Below are 18456 nucleotides of genomic sequence, written 5' to 3' on the forward strand. Positions count from 1 at the left end.
TTTGCCGGACCAGACCTAATTTTGAACTTAATTTCTACTTGTGCTAACTATATACAATATATCACTCAAGGAGGGACAGGTGGGTTGAATACACATGGTCAAAGGGTTGTTTGTGTTTTCTATTATGCACCTCTGTAGACTGTAGTTCAGAAGGTGGGCTCTATGAATTCTGTGACACAGCAGTGTCTACTCACAAAGTATGGTGATTGGTTGTCACAGAATTCAAGGAAACAAACATGTGGGATTCTTCGCAAAGTAGATTTACAAACTTCACTAGTGGGTGATAAATGCATGATTTTCAATCGTGACCACAGAAACCCTTTTTTAAAAAGACTATATTTGCGCTTTAATATGCCATCTAATTTAAAGAAAAATGGTAATTATGGAAATACAGTATGTGAGCAGACATTATTGACTTTTCTTTTTGGAAACTTTAGTTTCCAAGCTTCCTTACTAATGGTTTGATTTTATGACATTTTTCCTTGTGGAATAATATTTAAGCTATTGCTATGCTTTTGGCACTTTGATGCTGGACCTTCTTGTCTCAGCTCCAGCAGCTACAAAAGCAAATGCCCATCCCTCCCCTCCTCCTGCCAAATAATCAAGCATTTTGTGTTATCTTAACCCATTCACAAAATACAAAGCCTTCTGTGAATGGACAGTGGAGAGGAGGAGAGATGCTGCTGTGTGAGAAAGCAGTATCTCTCCTTTCAGACCACTGGTAGTATAGTGATAGCTGTACTCACAGCGCTGAGTAAAACTGTCAGTTGTAAACAAAAGAATAAGTCCACGATTTGGCATTCAGCTCGTTGGGCTTAACCCATAGGAGCCAGCACATTTTAGAAAGTGGCTGAATTACTGGAGTTCAGCTTTAAAGCCCAACACAGCCAGGCAACTACCAGTTTCAGAAAGAGGTTTCCCTTATGGAAGCCATGCTTTAACCTTCTTAAAGTTTTAAAGCTCAGATTTAGAACATGGTACATGTCACACCTATATTTAGGGTACAGCATGTAACATGCAAAAACATTTGGGGGAGCATACCCATGTATTTCTAAAGCTGCTGCAGCTATGAACCAAAAGACATGTGTATTAGTGTAGGACCCACTGATAATGGGGTACTTTGACGCAGTGGTGGGCTTGAGCACTATATGGCCATATGGTGGGACCAAATCCCCATTTTTATTCATGGATTGTCTTGATAATATGGTAATAATTTCTTTTGCATGTGCGCGCTATTCTTTTTTAATACACAGCATGTAACATGTTCCAGCACATCCACCCTCACCCCCTGTAATTCCCCCCCCCCCCCCCCCCCGTGACAGCAGCCAGGGTTCCTCTACCTCACAGCCAACGTCACATTGAGCAGCTGTTTTGAACTTCGCTTGTAGTTCCTAATTAATGGGCTCATACTTCCTCCAGCTTTCTAACTAAAAGCCTGAACAAATGTATGGGCAAAAAGCTGGAAGGAGAGTGTGCAGGAGCCTGACACTGCACCCGCAATCCACCGATCATGGGTGCAATACTTTACTGGCTTCTGTAGGAAAAAAATATCACATGCACATTTTTCTTCTGCAAAAATATGTGCATTTATTATTTTTTCCTTAAAGGTGAACTTAGCTTTTATATATACACTATATTACTAAATGTATTGGGATTGCCTCCCTTTACAGGCATATAATTTAATGGCATCCCAGTCTTAGTCCGTAGGGTTCAATATTAAGTTGTCCCATCCTTTGCAGCCATTACAGCTTCAACTCTTCTGGGAAGGCTGTCCACAAGGTTTAGGAGTGTGTCTATGGGAGTGTTTGACCATTCTTCCAAAAATGGATTTTTGTAAAATCTTACCGTAAAATCCTTTTCTCTTAGCTCATTGACAGACGTAGTCCTCGGTGATACAGCACCTTCGGGTTATGTTGCCTCCACAGGAGCAGGACTAGACAGGAAATAAAAATGCTCTGGCCACACCCCAGGGGCAGTCCCCGAGGGTATATCCTCTCTCTCTCCGCCACAGCAAATCAGTTATGTCACAAAAGCAGTGCTTAGAGAATTTAACCCAACCCAACTCAAAAACAGAGGGGCGGGGACTACGTCTGTCAATGAGCTAAGAGAAAAGGATTTTACGGTAAGATTTTACAAAAATCCATTTTTCTCTATCGCTCATTGACAGACGTAGTCCTCGGTGATACAGCACCTTTGGGAAGTCCCAGAGCAGTATCACAAATGAGGGGTGGGAAAATGGAAATCAAATCCCAATCTAGAAGGCCCAACCGGTGCCAACTAGAAGTTTACAATGCTCATCCTTAATGATGAGACTCAACAAAAATAAATTTTTCAAACAGAAAAAAACCCTTGAGGTAGACCACCGGTCTCCTCAAATTGCGGCCTGCAAAACCTTGCGGCCAAATGAGGCATCCGCCGATGCCATCACATCAATTTTATAGAATTTTGTAAAGGTATGTACCGACGACCAGGTGGCCGCCTTACATACCTGGACCACTGACGCCTGATGGCGAAAGGCCCAGGAAGTACTGAGCGCTCGAGTGGAGTGCGCCCTAACAGGGAACGGAGGACTCTGACCCTTAATAGAATAAGCCTGTACCACCGTCTGTCTAATCCATTTGGCAATGGTCGCGGCAGATGCAGGCAACCCCTTTCTGGGGCCATCCGTGATCACAAAAAGTGAATCCGTCTTACGGAATGATTCCGTAGCTTTCAGGTATACCCTGATTGCCCGAACCACATCCAAGGAATGCAACGCATGTTCCCGATGATGATTGGGCTGAGGACACAAGGAAGGTAGTACAATATCTTCATTCAGATGAAAATCTGAAACCACCTTAGGAAGAAAGGATGGCTTAGGATGAAGTACTACCTTATCCCTATGAATCACTAGGTATGGGGACTGGCATGATAATGCAGCCAGTTCTGACACCCTGCGAGCAGAAGTGATAGCCACCAAGAAGGCCACCTTCTGGGATAAAGTAAACTAGGGAATCTCCCTGATGTTTTCAAAGGGAGGTTTCTGTAGAACCGACAAAACTAAATTAAGATCCCAGGGCGGTAAGGGCGCGCGGACTGGTGGAGCCAGGTGCCGCACCCCCTGGATGAAATTCCGCACCAAGGACTTGGTAGCTAAAAGTTTCTGAAAGAAGATTGCTAATGCTGAAACTTGACCCTTGATGGTGCTCAAGGCTAGTTTCTGCTCAACCCCTTTTTGCAAAAAAGCCAATATTCGAGTCACCGAATAGGTACGTGGAGGAAATCCTAAAGATTCGCACCACGCAATATAAGTCTTCCATGTGTGATAATAGACCTTGCTGGAAGTCGCTTTCCTTGCTTTAATAAGGGTAGGAATGACTGAAGCTGACAACCCTCTGTCCTTCAGTACTTGGGTCTCAATGGCCAGGCCATTAAAACCAGCGACTGTAAAGCACAATGGTAAATTGGTCCTTGAGACCACAGACATTCCCTGAGACGAAGTTCCCACGGAACGTCTGCGACTAGCATGTCCAAGTCGGCCAGGCCGGCTTGACGAGGCCAGCCTAGAATTTCTAGGACCACTGGCGCTGACTGGATCTGAACCAGGCGTCCCTAGAGCTATCTGGCCCCGACCATCCGAGAAAGTCTGGTCGTTTTCTGTTCCCACACATTTATCAGATACCTGATTCCTATCAGGAAGGGTGATCTTTTCTGGTTGAACCTCAGGGACCGAAGTCACCCGGCTAGAGGCTTCTTGGTCTGTCTGGTCAACCAGATCCGATTCCTGTGGAGAATAGAGACATATCTTAGGAAAAGGTAAAGGAAAAGATCTATTCAGGGAACGGTGACTACCGTTCCCTGTAGTACTTAAATGTTGGAAGGGAAGAATCGCACCGGTAGTGGTAGTCGATGCTCGATCTAATATCCTGAATACCGGTGAAAACGTCCCCCCACCCTCAACCCGGGTGGGGGCGCACCTTCAGGCTGTGTAATCCTTTGCTTCGGGTTTGGCTGAGTCGGTCCTCTGTTTGTCCGACCAGCCTTTCTTGAACCCTCCTGGAGGAGTCTTGCCTTTCCCGCTTGTTCCAGCCGGGCGTACGTACCCTTTATGGGCGGTAAAGAAAGGTCCTCGCTTGTTGCGAGGTCCCTTAGCTTTAGCAGCCTGTGGCAAAAAAGTGCTCTTGCCCCCAGTGGCATCCTTAATAATTTCATCTAGGGTGGCCCCAAATAGACGATTCCCCTGAAAGGGGAGATTCGTCAAGGTCTTTTTGGAACCTAGATCAGCTGACCAGCATTTTAACCACAGCACACGTCTGAGGATTACCGCTGACATAGATGCATGCCCTAATAGGGGAGTAGTGTCCAAGGCTGCGTCACAGATAAACTGTAGCCCTTGTATAATCTGTTCCATCAAATCAGATGTTTCCTGGGGAATATCTTTTCCCCTAAGGTCTTGGCGTACCAATCTCGCCCATTCCGTAAGTGTCTGGGAAACTAGACCAATAACAATTACTGGTCTAAATGCTGACCCTATCAGAGAGAAGATAGTGCGGGACTCTGCTTCCATCTTCCGATCCACCGGATCCTTAAAGGACGAAGTGTCCTCCACTGGGATAACCGTGGCTTTATTCAGCCTTGAAATAGGTGGATCCACTACTGGTGGCACCGTCCATTTCTTAATGAAGGATTCCTCAAATGGATAGCGTCTAGCAATACGCTTGGAAATCGTAAAGGTACGCTTAGAATGCTCCCATTCTCCTTTAATTTTATTACCAAAACACTTGGGTACAGGAAAAACCTTCACCGTTTTGATGGGCTTGTTAGTACCAAAGGGAATCTCTGTTTCAGTTGCCTCTGCCGGTAAAACCTCAAGTCTTAAGGTTTCCCGCACTGCCACAACTAGTGCGTCCACCAATGCTTCTTCCTGAATTATAGCGGGAGAAGGAACGTCCTCCTCACTGTCTGAGGGAGCTTTACCTGAGGTAACAGCCCTTGCAGAGGGACCTGCAGCTGCAGTGACCATCTCTGAATCTGAGTCAGAGGTGTCAGATAATATAGGGGTAGGCGGGGGTCGCTTCCTTGACCCCCGTCCCTGACAGGCTGCCTCCACCCGAGCCACCAAAGACTCCAAAACTGCTGTAAATGCATCCATACTCTGTGCACCGGCGGGTTCCGTGGCCCCCTCGAGGGAAACAGGTGGGGGAATTTGTGTGGCAGGGTCCATGATTATTCCAGTAACTTCCCGGATAATACAATTCAATTAAATAAAAAACTTTTTTTTTTTTTTTTTTCAGACCCCCAGCGCCACAAAAGCCCCTTAGTGTTACCTGCTAGGGATCCCTATCGATCGAGAGAGAGAGAGATAGACCCCCAGGCTCACCACTTGATGCTCAGAGTTTAACTGCAACAGGTTACAGCGCTGTCTTTACAAACAGGAAGTCTTTTGGCTGGCTGCCCAGGAAGAAAGGAGGCGGCTCCGCCCCTCTGCACGCCTTCCGGCGCCTCCCCTAGCTCCACGAGGTGTTTGGATCACCTCAAACATGGCCGCCCCCATGCTGGAGACACGAGGCTACGCCAAAATGGCGGCTCGTGCGATCCAGCAAAAAAAATGGCGGCGGCCTGTACCGAATAGCGGTGTGCTGCAGAGCACACAACACCTTCTCTGCATGGGGATTTTGGCGTGGTTGGCGGTACCGGCCCTGGCGGACCGCATGGCCGTTCGGAAGGCCTGCTATAGCTGGGGATTTGACTAGGAAGGCAGTCTACATGTCCGTGGCTTCTGACTGGTAGGTACTTTATTATTATCATAGTAAGATTCCCAGACTGCCACTGATTACAATCTTTTTAACATGTATACAATTAGATTGTTAGCTCCCAAACCAAGCCTCCTGGCTTTTTGCACAAAAAATCACACTCAAAGTAGGGGGATCTGTGCCATGTTATAGGATAGAGGGGGACTCTATCTTACCATACAGAGAGGGGCCCGCGTTCACCACAAGACCCGTCAGGGGAAAAGGGGGAACATACTACTCACCATACCGGAACCAGGCGGGCACCAACTCCTGACAGTACCCCTCTCCACCGGGGCGGGAGGGCTGTCGACCAATACGGACGCCGTGACTCATGGTCCTTGGCGTTTCAGCGAGACGTTTAACTCGCGGGGTCAGTCCCCCAGTGGGACTATGTCGCGGCCGACCCAGCGTGGAGCTATGGCCTGCACGCGCTCGTAGGCTGAACTGGGGTGACCACCGGATCTCAACATCCAGCCCGTCGCCCAGTTCAGCTTTCTTGATTGAAGATCTCACAGGAACACTGGAGAAAAAAGCTGTCTAAAAAATCTTTTTAAGAAAAAAATCTTGCCAGGACCGAAGATCCCAGCAAGGTATCTAGGTCCTTACTCCTGACTAGACAGAAAAAAACTGATTTGCTGTGGCGGAGAGAGAGAGGATATACCCTCGGGGACTGCCCCTGGGGTGTGGCCAGAGCATTTTTATTTCCTGTCTAGTCCTGCTCCTGTGGAGGCAACATAACCCGAAGGTGCTGTATCACCGAGGACTACGTCTGTCAATGAGCGATAGAGAAAAACGCATTTTTGAGGTCAGGCACTGATGTTGGACGAGAAAGCCTGGCTGACAGTCTCTGCTCGAATTCATCCCAAAGGTGTTCTATTGGGTTGAGGTCAAGTTCCTCCACCCCAAACGAACTCATCCATGTCTTTATGGACCTGGCTTTGTGCACTGGATCAAATCGTTTGGTGGAGGGGGGATTATGGCATGGGGTTGTTTTCCAGGGGTTGGGCTTTGCCCCTTAGTTCCAGTGAAGGGAACTCTTAAGGCATCAGCATATCAAGACATTTTGCTTAATTTTTTGCTCCCAACTTTGTGGGAACAGTTTGGGCTGGGGCCCCTTCCTATTCCAACATGACTGCGCACCAGTGCACAAAGTCCTGACCTCAACCCAAAAGAACACCTTTGGGATGAATTAGAGCAGTGACTGCGAGCCCAGCCTTCTCTTCCACATTAGTGCCTGACCTCACAAATGCGTTTCTGGAAGAATGGTCAAACATTCCCATAGACACACTCCTAAACTTCGTGGACAGCCTTCCCAGAAGAGTTGATTGAAGCTGTAATAGCTGCAAATGGTGGGCCAACTCAATATTGAACCTAATGGACTAAGACTGGGAGGCCATTAAAGATCACATGCTTATAAAGGCAGGCAACCCAATACTTGTGGTAATATAGTGTATGTATACACACACATACATATATACACACACACACATATATACATATATATATATATATATATCTATATATATATATATACAGTATATATTATATATATAGTTCTATGTCTGGTGTTAATGCTTTTGTATCTCAGTTTTAAGTAACAAAATACCAGACCATAATTACCTTTCTTCCAAGATGGAATGGAATCACAGGGTCATCCTCTGCATGGAGTATCAGCAGCGGGCATGATATGTATTTTACACTAGAAAAAAGGATTGTATGCTTTAGTGTAGAAAACTGCAACTCATTTAAAGTTACCATATTCAATGTCATCAGCAAATCATTTAGTTGTAAATATTTGTATAAATATGTTGGCTTTCTTGATCAGTACACACACAACTTCAAAATAATAATTAAACAATCTGGGAAGTACACACAATAAAATTATTACTACAAGTGACTTTATGTAACAAAATATTGCATTGGAAGACTGTCTGTCTATGCTTGCCTCTACTGTTCTTAGCAGGAAGTGCAGTGAAAAACAAGTGTTCAGGTTGGGTGAGGATAGGGATCCTCGGGGGTTTATTCCTAAACCAATGATCAGAAGGTTTCAAGGGTCCTAAAGCGGAGTTCCAGTCGTTTCTGTGTTTATTAAAAGACAGCAGCTACCAAAAGTGTAGCTGCTGACTTTTAGCAAACACACACTCACCTGTCCCATGATCCAGCGATGTGGCTGCCCGAAGCCTCACTTTTCTCCTTCTCCTCTCGGCGGAGCTGGGATCACCAGTGTGGGCACCTGGCTGTGATTGCTTGTGGCTTCACAGCCCTGTGCGCACTGTGCATGTGCGAGTTGTGCTGCGCCTCCTGAATGGCTGGGCAACCTTTTAGGACCCAGAAGATTGAAGGGAGGGAGGGGGAGAGGAGAATTTCTGCTCAAGCCACCTAGGCAGCTGGAGCGGAAGTAGGAGCAGGCACCTGTCAAACTAGATACCTGCTCGACCCAAAAAAAATGACATGCCAAATATGGCATGTCAGGGGGTCAGGAGTACTTAAAGCGGAAGTTCTACTTTTAAGTGGAACTCCTCTTTAACTGGCAGGTGGTAAAGTACTGCACATTAAGTCTTACATTGAAAAATATTAGTCTCTTGATAAATGTCCATTGAAATTATATAACCTGCTTATAAAGTTTGTACCATCAAGGCCAAGTTAAAGTGGTTGTTACTTTGACTACTTCATAGACTGTGTCTTAATGACAAGTGCTCCTGTCTCTGTGTTTTATAAAAGAAAAATGCCTTCTTTACCGTATTTCAGAGGAATTCCCGGCGATCACATGACCAGCTGGTTCTCTCCTCTCCCCAACTGACAGAAGCAGCAGGATGGGCCGAAATTCCCCTACTGACGTCAGTCAGGACGAACGGAGAAGAGAAAAGAGAGAGCCGGCCGGACACATGATCGCCGGGAATCGCTCTGAAATACGGTAAAGTGGGCATTTTTTATATAAAACACAGTGACAGGAACACTTGTCATTAAAACACAGAGAGGATTATAGAGAATAAAAAAAGTTATTTGAGCAGCAGGAGGGGAGGGGGCGGGCACTGCCACGAGCAGACAGGCGGGGAGGGAGGGGAGAGAGGAGGAAAGAGAAGGGCTGCGGATGACGGAGGCACGTAAACTGACCACAGTGTCAGGGCTCAGCAGCCATGATACACCGTGGTCAGTTTACGGGGGGAGGGTATAGCCAGGCAGGGTCAGCCATGTATTTCAGGTGATAAGGGGGCCAAATTACACAGCACAAGTACTGTGCTGTGCTGTATAACATGCTTTAAAGGAGCAGTATATATATATATATTTTTGGGTTAACAAACGCTTTAAGGGACCGATATTACATACTTACTTTTCATCATTGGCAAACTTGATGCCACTTGCTGTGATGGGATCAAGGAAAAACCAATCAAAACCTGGGAAATATCTGTACACCTAGAACAGCATCATAAAGAATGTTAGCAGGCTATTTGAACTGACGCAGAATTTCATGGTCACAGTTCAAATTTCTATTTTCCTGTGCTAGTGACTATCTTCTTGTTTGGGTCAATTTAGTTTTATATTTTTAACATTGAAAAACTTTTACTCAATTATTTTAGTTTTTTTTTTTTTTTTAATAATTAAAAGAGAAGTAGGGGTTTCAGTTTTTTTAACAGAATCATACTTAGGTGGATGCAGCATTAGTGTGATCCTCCATCTGTCTCTGTGCCTCTACACTGAGAACCGAGCGATCGAACACCACCAATCGCTCAGTTCTCACAGCTCTGTGAGCAAAGAGCTGCTCAGCAGCTCTCTGCTCTGCCCCCTCCTCGCTCATTGGAGCAATGGGCTGTCGAGGGGCGGGGAGTAGCCAGCTCAGGCTCTCAGCAGCTCGCTGAGAGGCTGACCCCGGTGTCGGTCCAGGGATCTGGTGGATCCCGACTATGTGGTAGTGATGACGCAGAGCCTGGACCGACTTCTGTGGCGTCAGCAGAGAGCTAACTTCAGCCTGTTCTCTGCTGAAAATGGGTCACAGGAGTGCAGAGCAAACTGCACTCCTGTGATCCATAGGAGATGAACAGCCAAACAAGCTTTGCCATGCTAGTTTTTTTTTTATGCGTATAAAATATTTATTTTAGAAACTTTTAATACAGGAAGCAATCATGACAAAATAGAGCATTAAGGGTTTTCTAAACAATGCAGAGTATAAGCTGTGTGCCCTCAAGCTAAACTGACTGTGCCATATGTCCCATTTGAGCAAGCAGGGGGAATGAAAAGAGGAGGGAATGGGACACTTACCATCTCATTTATTATTTACCGTATTTATCGGCGTATAAACACGCACTTTTTCCTCCTAAAAATGGAGGAAAAAGCAGCAGTGCGTGTTATACGCCGATAGTAAAAAAAAAAAAACGGCCAGGAAGCATTGCCGAGAGCAGAAGGGGCGGGCCGGGCCGAGGAGAAGGAAGGACGAGCTGTCATAAGAGCAGAAGGGGGCAGGCCGAGCCGAGGAGAAGAGAGAACGAGCGAGCGCAGTCATCGGAAGTCCCGCCTATGACAGACGTCACACGTCTCAGCAGAGGAGGCGGGACTTCCGATGACTGCGCTCGCTCGTTCTCCCTTCTCCTCGGCTCGGCCCGCCCCCCTCTGCTCTTATGACAGCTCGTCCTTCCTTCTCGGCCCGGCCTGCCCCTTCTGCTCTCGGCGTTGCTTCCCGGTCTTTTTTAAAACAAATGAGGTCAGTTTCAATGGCGCTTGCGATGCTGCATATTTGGACATTGCGCTTGCGAGGCTGCATGTATGGACACTTGGTGGGCTGCATTTATGGAGACTTGGTGGGCTGCATTTATGGACACTGCTGGTGGGCTGCATGTATGGACACTGCTGGTGGGCTGCATGTATGGACACTGCTGGTGGGCTGCATTGTTGGACACTGCTGGTGGGCTGCATTGTTGGACACTGCTGGTGGGCTGCATTGTTGGACACTGCTGATGAGGATGCATTCATGGGCACTGGTGAGATATCATTTGATTTAAAAAAAAAAAAAAATGTTCTGAGTTCAAAGCTGTTTATGTTAAATTTAAGCTTTTTTCCTGAAATTTCTCTCCAAATATTGGGGTGCGTGTTATACGCCGATAAATACGGTACTTGACTAAAAATTACTTTTTTCTGAACAATTTAAAGAAATGATATACAAAAACACTATAACCGATCTATGAGGATCAAAAATTACATTGAACAAAAGTTGAATGGCCCAATCACAAAAGCCACCTTCAGGATTATGGGAATTGCAGTGGCAAGAAAAACTATGTGAACCTCTTGGAATTAACTGGTTTTATGCAGTAATTTGCCAAAAATTGGATCCGAACCTCATCTAAATTACAGCAATGGAGAAACACAATGATGTTAATTTACTACAAGCAAAAATACTGTGCACTGCAAGTGCAGCTGCTCTACATCTGAGGGGAAGATCTAAAAAGAGGGGAAGCTTTGCTGATTTCTATCATTTAAATATGTGCAAGAAAAATGCTGTTTTTTATTTTCCTTGCATGTGATTGAGTATTCTTTGCAAAGTGAATTTTACCTCATTTACTAAGCTCTGAAGAGAGTGCACTTGCAGTGCACAGTATATATGCCTTTAATAAATCCTGCCTGAAGTGATTTAGCAGGGCTTAATTTTCTGATTAAAATTTCACTTTAATACCACTTTGAGTAATAAGATCTTATTAACACACTCCTGAGAGCTAAAATACATTTAAAGGGGAAATTTAATCAGAAAATTAAGCCCTGCTAGATAATTTCAGGCTCGCCCCTTTTGCAGGTATAGCTATGGTAAATATTAAAAATAAGTGTCTATACTGTTTTAAATCCAGTAGTACATGGTCTCACTATCTGCGCATGCTCAGTTGCTCTTTATTTTTAGGCACTGCGGAGTTTAGAGAGGGTGATCTGCTGACACCCTTAAAGAACTAAGCCCTCCTATGCTTTACAGCCAAGGAAGCTGCTTCTGTTTGATTTGCAATTGCCATGGTGCTGCACATGTGATCAGTTATGACACCAGCTATTTGATGGTTTGACAGTTTGGTTAAGGACACAAACAAATGTGACAGTTAGCAATTGCAGCATTCCAGGAAGGTAACTTTTTTTTTTTTAAAGCATTAAATTGTTCGGATTAGTTTCACTTTATGATTTACTGCAGTTCAGGAGCTCTGGGCTTCAGCAAAATGGCAGCCTCCGGTAAGAACAAATAGGAGCAATGCTGGAGGCAATTTACAGCACACACTAAATTGATAGTGTTATTATTAACCACTTGCCGACCACTCACTGGAGCTCTACTGCGGCAAAGTGGTTAGTTCCCGTCCAGCGACGTAGACTTACGTCGCTAGACTCCTCCCCTTGTGGGCGGCGCACGCGCGCCGCCGGAGGCTCGCTCCCGTTGTATTCAGTCACAGCGGGAGTCGGGCCAGGGGAGGAGCGGCGGTGTTCACCGCCGCTCTTCCCCGATCATCGGGGAATCGAGTTTGGAGATCCGCCCGCTTGTGTAAACAAAGCGGGCGGATCTCCTAAGTGACAGACAGTGACAGATTGCAGGGTTCAGCATAGCTGAACCTGCGATCTGTCCCTGAGTCACTCAGTCACCTCCCCCCACACACGTTAGTAAGCACCAGGCATACATTAACCCCTCCCTCTCCTATAAAATTAACCCCTTCCCTGCCAGTGTCATTTTTACAGTAACAGTGCATATTTATAGCACTGATTACTGTAGTAATGTCACTGGTACCCCCAAAATTGTCAAAAATGTCAGTCAAGGGTCCGATCTGTCCGCCGCAATGTCGCAGTCCCGCAGAAAAAAAAAAAAAAATCGCAGATCGCCGCCATTACTCGTTAAAAAAAAAACCCACCAAAAATGACAGAAATCTTTCCCTTAGTTAGTAAACGCAATAACTTTTGCGCAAACCGATAAAAATGGATTTTTGTAAAATCTTACCGTAAAATCCTTTTCTCTTAGCTCATTGACAGACGTAGTCCTCGGTGATACACCACCTTCGGGTTATGTTGCCTCCACAGGAGCAGGACTAGACAGGAAATTAAAAAGCTCTGGCCACACCCTAGGGGCAGTCCCAGAGGGTATATCCTCTCTCTCTCTGCCTCAGCAAATCAGTTATGTGAAAAAGCAGTCTTTAGAGATTTTAACCCAACCCAACTCAAAAACAGAGGGGCGGGGACTACGTCTGTCAATGAGCTAAGAGAAAAGGATTTTACGGTAAGATTTTACAAAAATCCATTTTTCTCTAGCGCTCATTGACAGACGGGGTGGGAAAATGGAAATCAAATCCCAATCTAGAAGGCCCAACCGGTGCCAACTAGAAGTTTACAATGCTCATCCTTAATGATGAGACTCAACAAAAAAGAGAAAAATTTTTTTTTTTTTTTTTTCAAACAGAAAAAAAAAACCCTCGAGGTAGACCACCGGTCTCCTCAAATTGCGGCCTGCAAAACCTTGCGGCCAAATGAGGCATCCGCCGATGCCGTCACATCAATTTTATAGAATTTTGTAAAGGTATGTCCCGACGACCAGGTGGCCGCCTTACATACCTGGACCACTGACGCCTGGTGGCGAAAGGCCCAGGAAGTACTGAGCGCTCGAGTGGAGTGCGCCCTAACAGGGAACGGAGGACTCTGACCCTTAATAGAATAAGCCTGTACCACCGTTTGTCTAATCCATTTGGCAATGGTCGCGGCAGATGCAGGCAAACCCTTTCTGGGGCCATCCGTGATCACAAAAAGTGAATCCGTCTTACGGAATGATTCCGTAGCTTTCAGGTATACCCTGATTGCCCGAACCACATCTAAGGAATGCAACGCATGTTCCCGATGATGCTTGGGCTGAGGACACAAGGAAGGTAGTACAATATCTTCATTCAGATGAAAATCTGAAACCACCTTAGGAAGAAAAGATGGCTTAGGATGAAGTACTACCTTATCCCTATGAATCACTAGGTATGGGGACTGGCATGATAATGCAGCCAGTTCTGACACCCTGCGAGCAGAAGTAACTGATTTGCTGAGGCAGAGAGAGAGAGGATATACCCTCTGGGACTGCCCCTAGGGTGTGGCCAGAGCTTTTTAATTTCCTGTCTAGTCCTGCTCCTGTGGAGGCAACATAACCCGAAGGTGGTGTATCACCGAGGACTACGTCTGTCAATGAGCGCTAGAGAAAAATACGCTTATTGTGATTTTTTTTACCAAACATAGGTAGCAGAAAACAAATTGGCCAAAAATTTTAAAAAATTTAGATTTTTACATTTTTTTGGGGGGGAATTTCATATAAAAAAATGTGGAAAATATTGTTATTTTTTCAAAATTTACGCTCTTTTTTTGTTTATAGCGCAAAAAGTAAAAATCACACAGGTGATCAAATACCCCCAAAAGAAAGCTCTGTTTGTGGGACAAAAAGGACGTAAATTTTGTTTGGGTACGGCGTCGCACGACCACGCAATTGTCAGTTAAAGTCGCACAGTGCCGAATAGCAAAAAGTGGCCTGGACGTAAGACAGCAAAATCCTCCGGTGGTAAAGTGGTTAAATGTGTAATGTATGTTCCTTGCTAAAGAAAAATATTTTTGATTAGGTTGTTATGGGTAAAGGTCCGCTTTTTTTTAGTTTAGTTTCTTATGTCTTTGAACACAACCATTAACCACTTATGCTCTGGAAGGTTTTACCCCCTTCATGACCAGGGCATTTTTTTGCTATTCAGCACTGTGCTACTTTAATTGGCAATTGCACAGCCATGCAATACTGTACGCAAATGTAATGTTTTATCCTTTTTTTCACACAATTTGAACTTTCTTTTGGTATTCAATAAATTTTTATTAAGTGTTTCAGAACAATGAAAAAGAAAGGGGTAACAAACAGATAAACACCACACAGCAGTGTGTTCATACATACAAAATCGTGTCTTATAGATATCAAACATTATGACATTATAACACATAGGGTCCCGTAACAGTACTGCGCCATGGGAGGCATGGTCAGTGTCCAGAAACCTTACTAGTTCATAATCAGACAGGCGAGTAGAGGACAGCTCTTATTTTGCTTTCACTAGCATTAAACCCAGGTTTGTTACTTACCACAGAAAAAGGATGACTTTTTGCCTCTTCACGGATATTTGTAAAAGGCGATTCCAGCACCAGGGCATCAGGAGGTGTTTCTACAAAACATTACAAAGCAAAGTTACAATCAGAAGAAGTTTTCAGTATTATTAGTGTGTTTTAATAATACATTTCCATCATATGTAATAGTCCTTTACAGTAGAATATACCACAAACATGCAACATTGAACATGACCCGAGATAGGAGGTACTGTGTAAAACTGACTCAGTGTCCAGTCAAATAAATTAGAATGTGAGCATAATTGGCTTTTACTGGTGTAAAAAAAAAAACACTTCCAAAGTTGCTAATTGCTGATTTATCGAATTCACTTGATGTGAGAATGAGAAAAGAATCTACATACCGTCACAACAAAAACTGGATCAAACATTAACCACTTGATGACCGCCCACAGTACATTTACATCATTACTAGCTGCAATAACCCCGGTATCCTCTTGTTCTGTGGGCAATTGTCTACAAAATAAAAGTGGTCCCAGCGGCGCAGTCGCTGTGAGATCACTTTTTAGAGGCGGCAAGAGAGGTGCCAACCCACCTCTCAAAATCCCCCACCCTCCAAGCGCGCTTACCCGGTTGTTTTTCGCCCTTACCGTAGAGATTGATAAAGGCGGAAGCGATTCGATCTGCTAGAGGGATGGCCATGCCCTTGGAAGACCGGAGCAACATCACTTCTACCTAACAGCCTTAAAAGGCCATCTTAACAGTAAAATTGAATTTATTTTTTTTGCTTTTAAACTGGAAATGAGATATTTGAGATCTTTTTGACTTCAGATTTCTCAATAAAGAGGACATCATATTTATTTATATTACAAGGGATGTTTACATTCCTTGTAATAGGAATAAAAGTGATTAAAAAAATATATATATATATTAAAGGGACAGTGTAAAAATAAAAAAGAAAAAGTCAAATATATAAGGAAAAACATTTTTTAAAGCACCCCATCCCTCCGTGCTCACGCGAAGAAGCGAATGCATACGCAAATCGTGAGATTTTTAAGTACCGTAGTTTGACGCCATTCCACGAGCGTGCGCAATTTTAAAGCAGAACATGTTGTTAGGTATCTAATTACTCAGCATAACATTATCTTTCCCATTATGCAATACAATTGGACTAACTTTACAGTTTTGTTTTTTCGAATTACAAAAAGTGTATTACGGTGTGACATAAAATATTGCAACAATCGCCATTTTAATCTCTAGGGTCTATGCTAATATATATATATATATATATATATATATATATATATATATATATATATATACACACACACACATACACTGTATCTCACAAAAGTGAGTACACCCCTCACATTTTTGTAAATATTTTATTAAATCTTTTCATGTGACAACACTGAAGAAATTACACTTTGCTACATGTAGTGAGTGTACAGCTTGTATAACAGTGTAAATGTGCTGTTCCTTTAAAATAACTCAACACACAGCCATTAATGTCTAAACCGCTGGCAACAAAAGGAAGTACACCCCTAAGTGGAAATGTCCAAATTGGGCCCAAAGTGTAAGTTTTTATGTGGCCATTATTATTTTCCAGCACTGCCTTAACCCTCTTGGGCTCTCTTAGGCATGGTGTTCACCAAAGCTCTACAGGTTGCAAATGGATTCCTCTTCCACTTCTCCATGATGACATCACAGAGCTGGTGGATGTTGGAAACCTTGCTCACCTACACCTTCCATTTAAGGATGCCCCACAGATGTTCAATAGGGTTTAGGTCTGGAGACATGCTTGGCCAGTCCATCACCTTTACCCTCAGCTTCTTTAGAAAGGCAGTGTTGTCTTGGCGATGTGTTTAGGGTCATTATCATGTTGGAATACTGCCCTGCTGCCCAGTCTCCAAAGGGAGGGGATCATGCTCTCCTTCAGTATGTCACAGTACATGTTGGCATTCATGGTTCCCTCAATGAACTGTAGCTCCCCAGTGCCAGCAGCACTCATGCAGCCCTAGACCACGACACTCCAACCACGATGCTTGACTTTAAGCAAGACACACTTCTCTTTGTACTCCTCACCTGGTTGCCGCCACACACGCTTCCCACCATCTGAACCAAATTAGTTTGTCTTGGTCTCATCAGACCACAGGACATGGTTCCAGTAATCCATATCCTTAGTCTGCTTGTCTTAAGCAAACGGTTTGTGAGCTTTCTTGTAGAAGAGGCTTCCTTCTGGGACAGCAGCCATGCAGACCAATTTGATGCAGTGTGCTATATATGGTCTGAGCACTGACAGGCTGACCCCTCACCCTTCAACCTCTGCAGCAATGCTGGCAGCACTCATGCATCTATTTTCCAAAGACAACCTCTGGATACGACGCCGAGCACGTGCACTCAACTTCCTTGGTTGACCATGGCGTGGCCTGTTCTGAGTGGAACCTGTCCTGTTAAATCACTGTATGGTCTTGGCCACCGTTCTGCAGATCAGTTTCAGGGTCTTGGCAATATTCCTATAATAATATATTATTATTATATAATATATATTATTAATATATTCCTTTTTTTCAGATCCTCAGAGAGTTCTTTGCCATGAGGTGCCATGTTGAACTTCCAGTGACCAGTATGAGAGAGTGAGAGCGATAACACCAAATTTTACACACCTGCTCCCCATTCACACCTGATACCTTGTAACACTAACAAGTCACATGACACCAGGGAGGGAAAATGGCAAATTGGGACAAATGTGGACATTTTCACTAAGGGGTGTACCCACTTTTGTTGCCAGCAGTTTAGACATTAATGGTTGTTTGTGGAGTTATTTTGAGGAGACAGCAAATTTACATTGTTATACAAGCTGTACACTCACTACTTTACTACATTGTAGCAAAGCGTCGATTTCGTCAGTGTTGTCACATAAAAAATATAATAAAAAAAATGTGAAGGGTGTACTCACTTTTGTGAGATACTGTATATGTGTATATATATATATATATATATATATATATATATATATATATATGTTTGGGGGTTCTAAATAATTTTCTAGCAAAAAATAACATTTTAAACCTGTAAGCAAACAAGTTGCAGTTCCAGAAAAGGCTTGGTCTTAAAGTGGTTAAAAGTTCATGATCATTTTAAGTCAGCTTTCCTAGCACAGTAGTAGGCTGAATAAGCATATAGCAAGGCTGGGAGATTAGGAAAACGTGTTATTAAACAGAATGCTCACCTCTTTCACACAACCTCCTCACCAAGTTTGTGGCAACACTGCAAATCGCAAAACAGAGTCAGTGAAAAATTCACACCATTGCAAAATCTGGACCATAATGGAGATATAGCAGAAAGGAGACAAAATACACAACTAAAATTCATCACGCCATAGTTACAATAATGAAATCCAAAAGTCTAACTTGACTCATGATTTGACATTCTACTTCAGAGCAATATGAAGGACATTCTTCCTGCCTATGTTCTCTACAGATATGCATATAAAAGCTTGTATATGGGTTTAATGTAATGTGAACTGCAATCATATAAGCTAGACTTTATTCCTTAGCTGAGTGAAGTATTAGGTAAATAAAGGCCTGACAAAAATTATTATACAAATTACTTTTTT

General features: G+C 43.9%; 1 protein-coding gene across 3 annotated transcripts in view; it reads right to left on the reverse strand.

Moving 5' to 3' along the window:
* ABHD12 (abhydrolase domain containing 12, lysophospholipase) overlaps positions 1-18456 on the reverse strand; it is a gene marked incomplete at its 3' end in the record, with an annotated part of 217729 nt that overhangs the window by 13220 nt on the left and 186053 nt on the right. For all 3 annotated transcript variants that reach the window (XM_082252068.1, XM_082252069.1, XM_082252070.1), the window contains exons 8-11: positions 18070-18107; positions 14859-14938; positions 9103-9185; positions 7392-7470 (exon numbers count right to left, since the gene is read on the reverse strand). In XM_082252068.1, the coding sequence (XP_082108194.1) occupies positions 7392-7470; positions 9103-9185; positions 14859-14938; positions 18070-18107 (280 nt within the window). The remainder of the gene's footprint in view (positions 1-7391; positions 7471-9102; positions 9186-14858; positions 14939-18069; positions 18108-18456) is intronic.

Source organism: Pelophylax lessonae (genome assembly GCF_965119305.1).
Source record: "Pelophylax lessonae genome assembly, chromosome: 3".
Taxonomy (NCBI): Eukaryota; Metazoa; Chordata; class Amphibia; order Anura; family Ranidae; genus Pelophylax; species Pelophylax lessonae.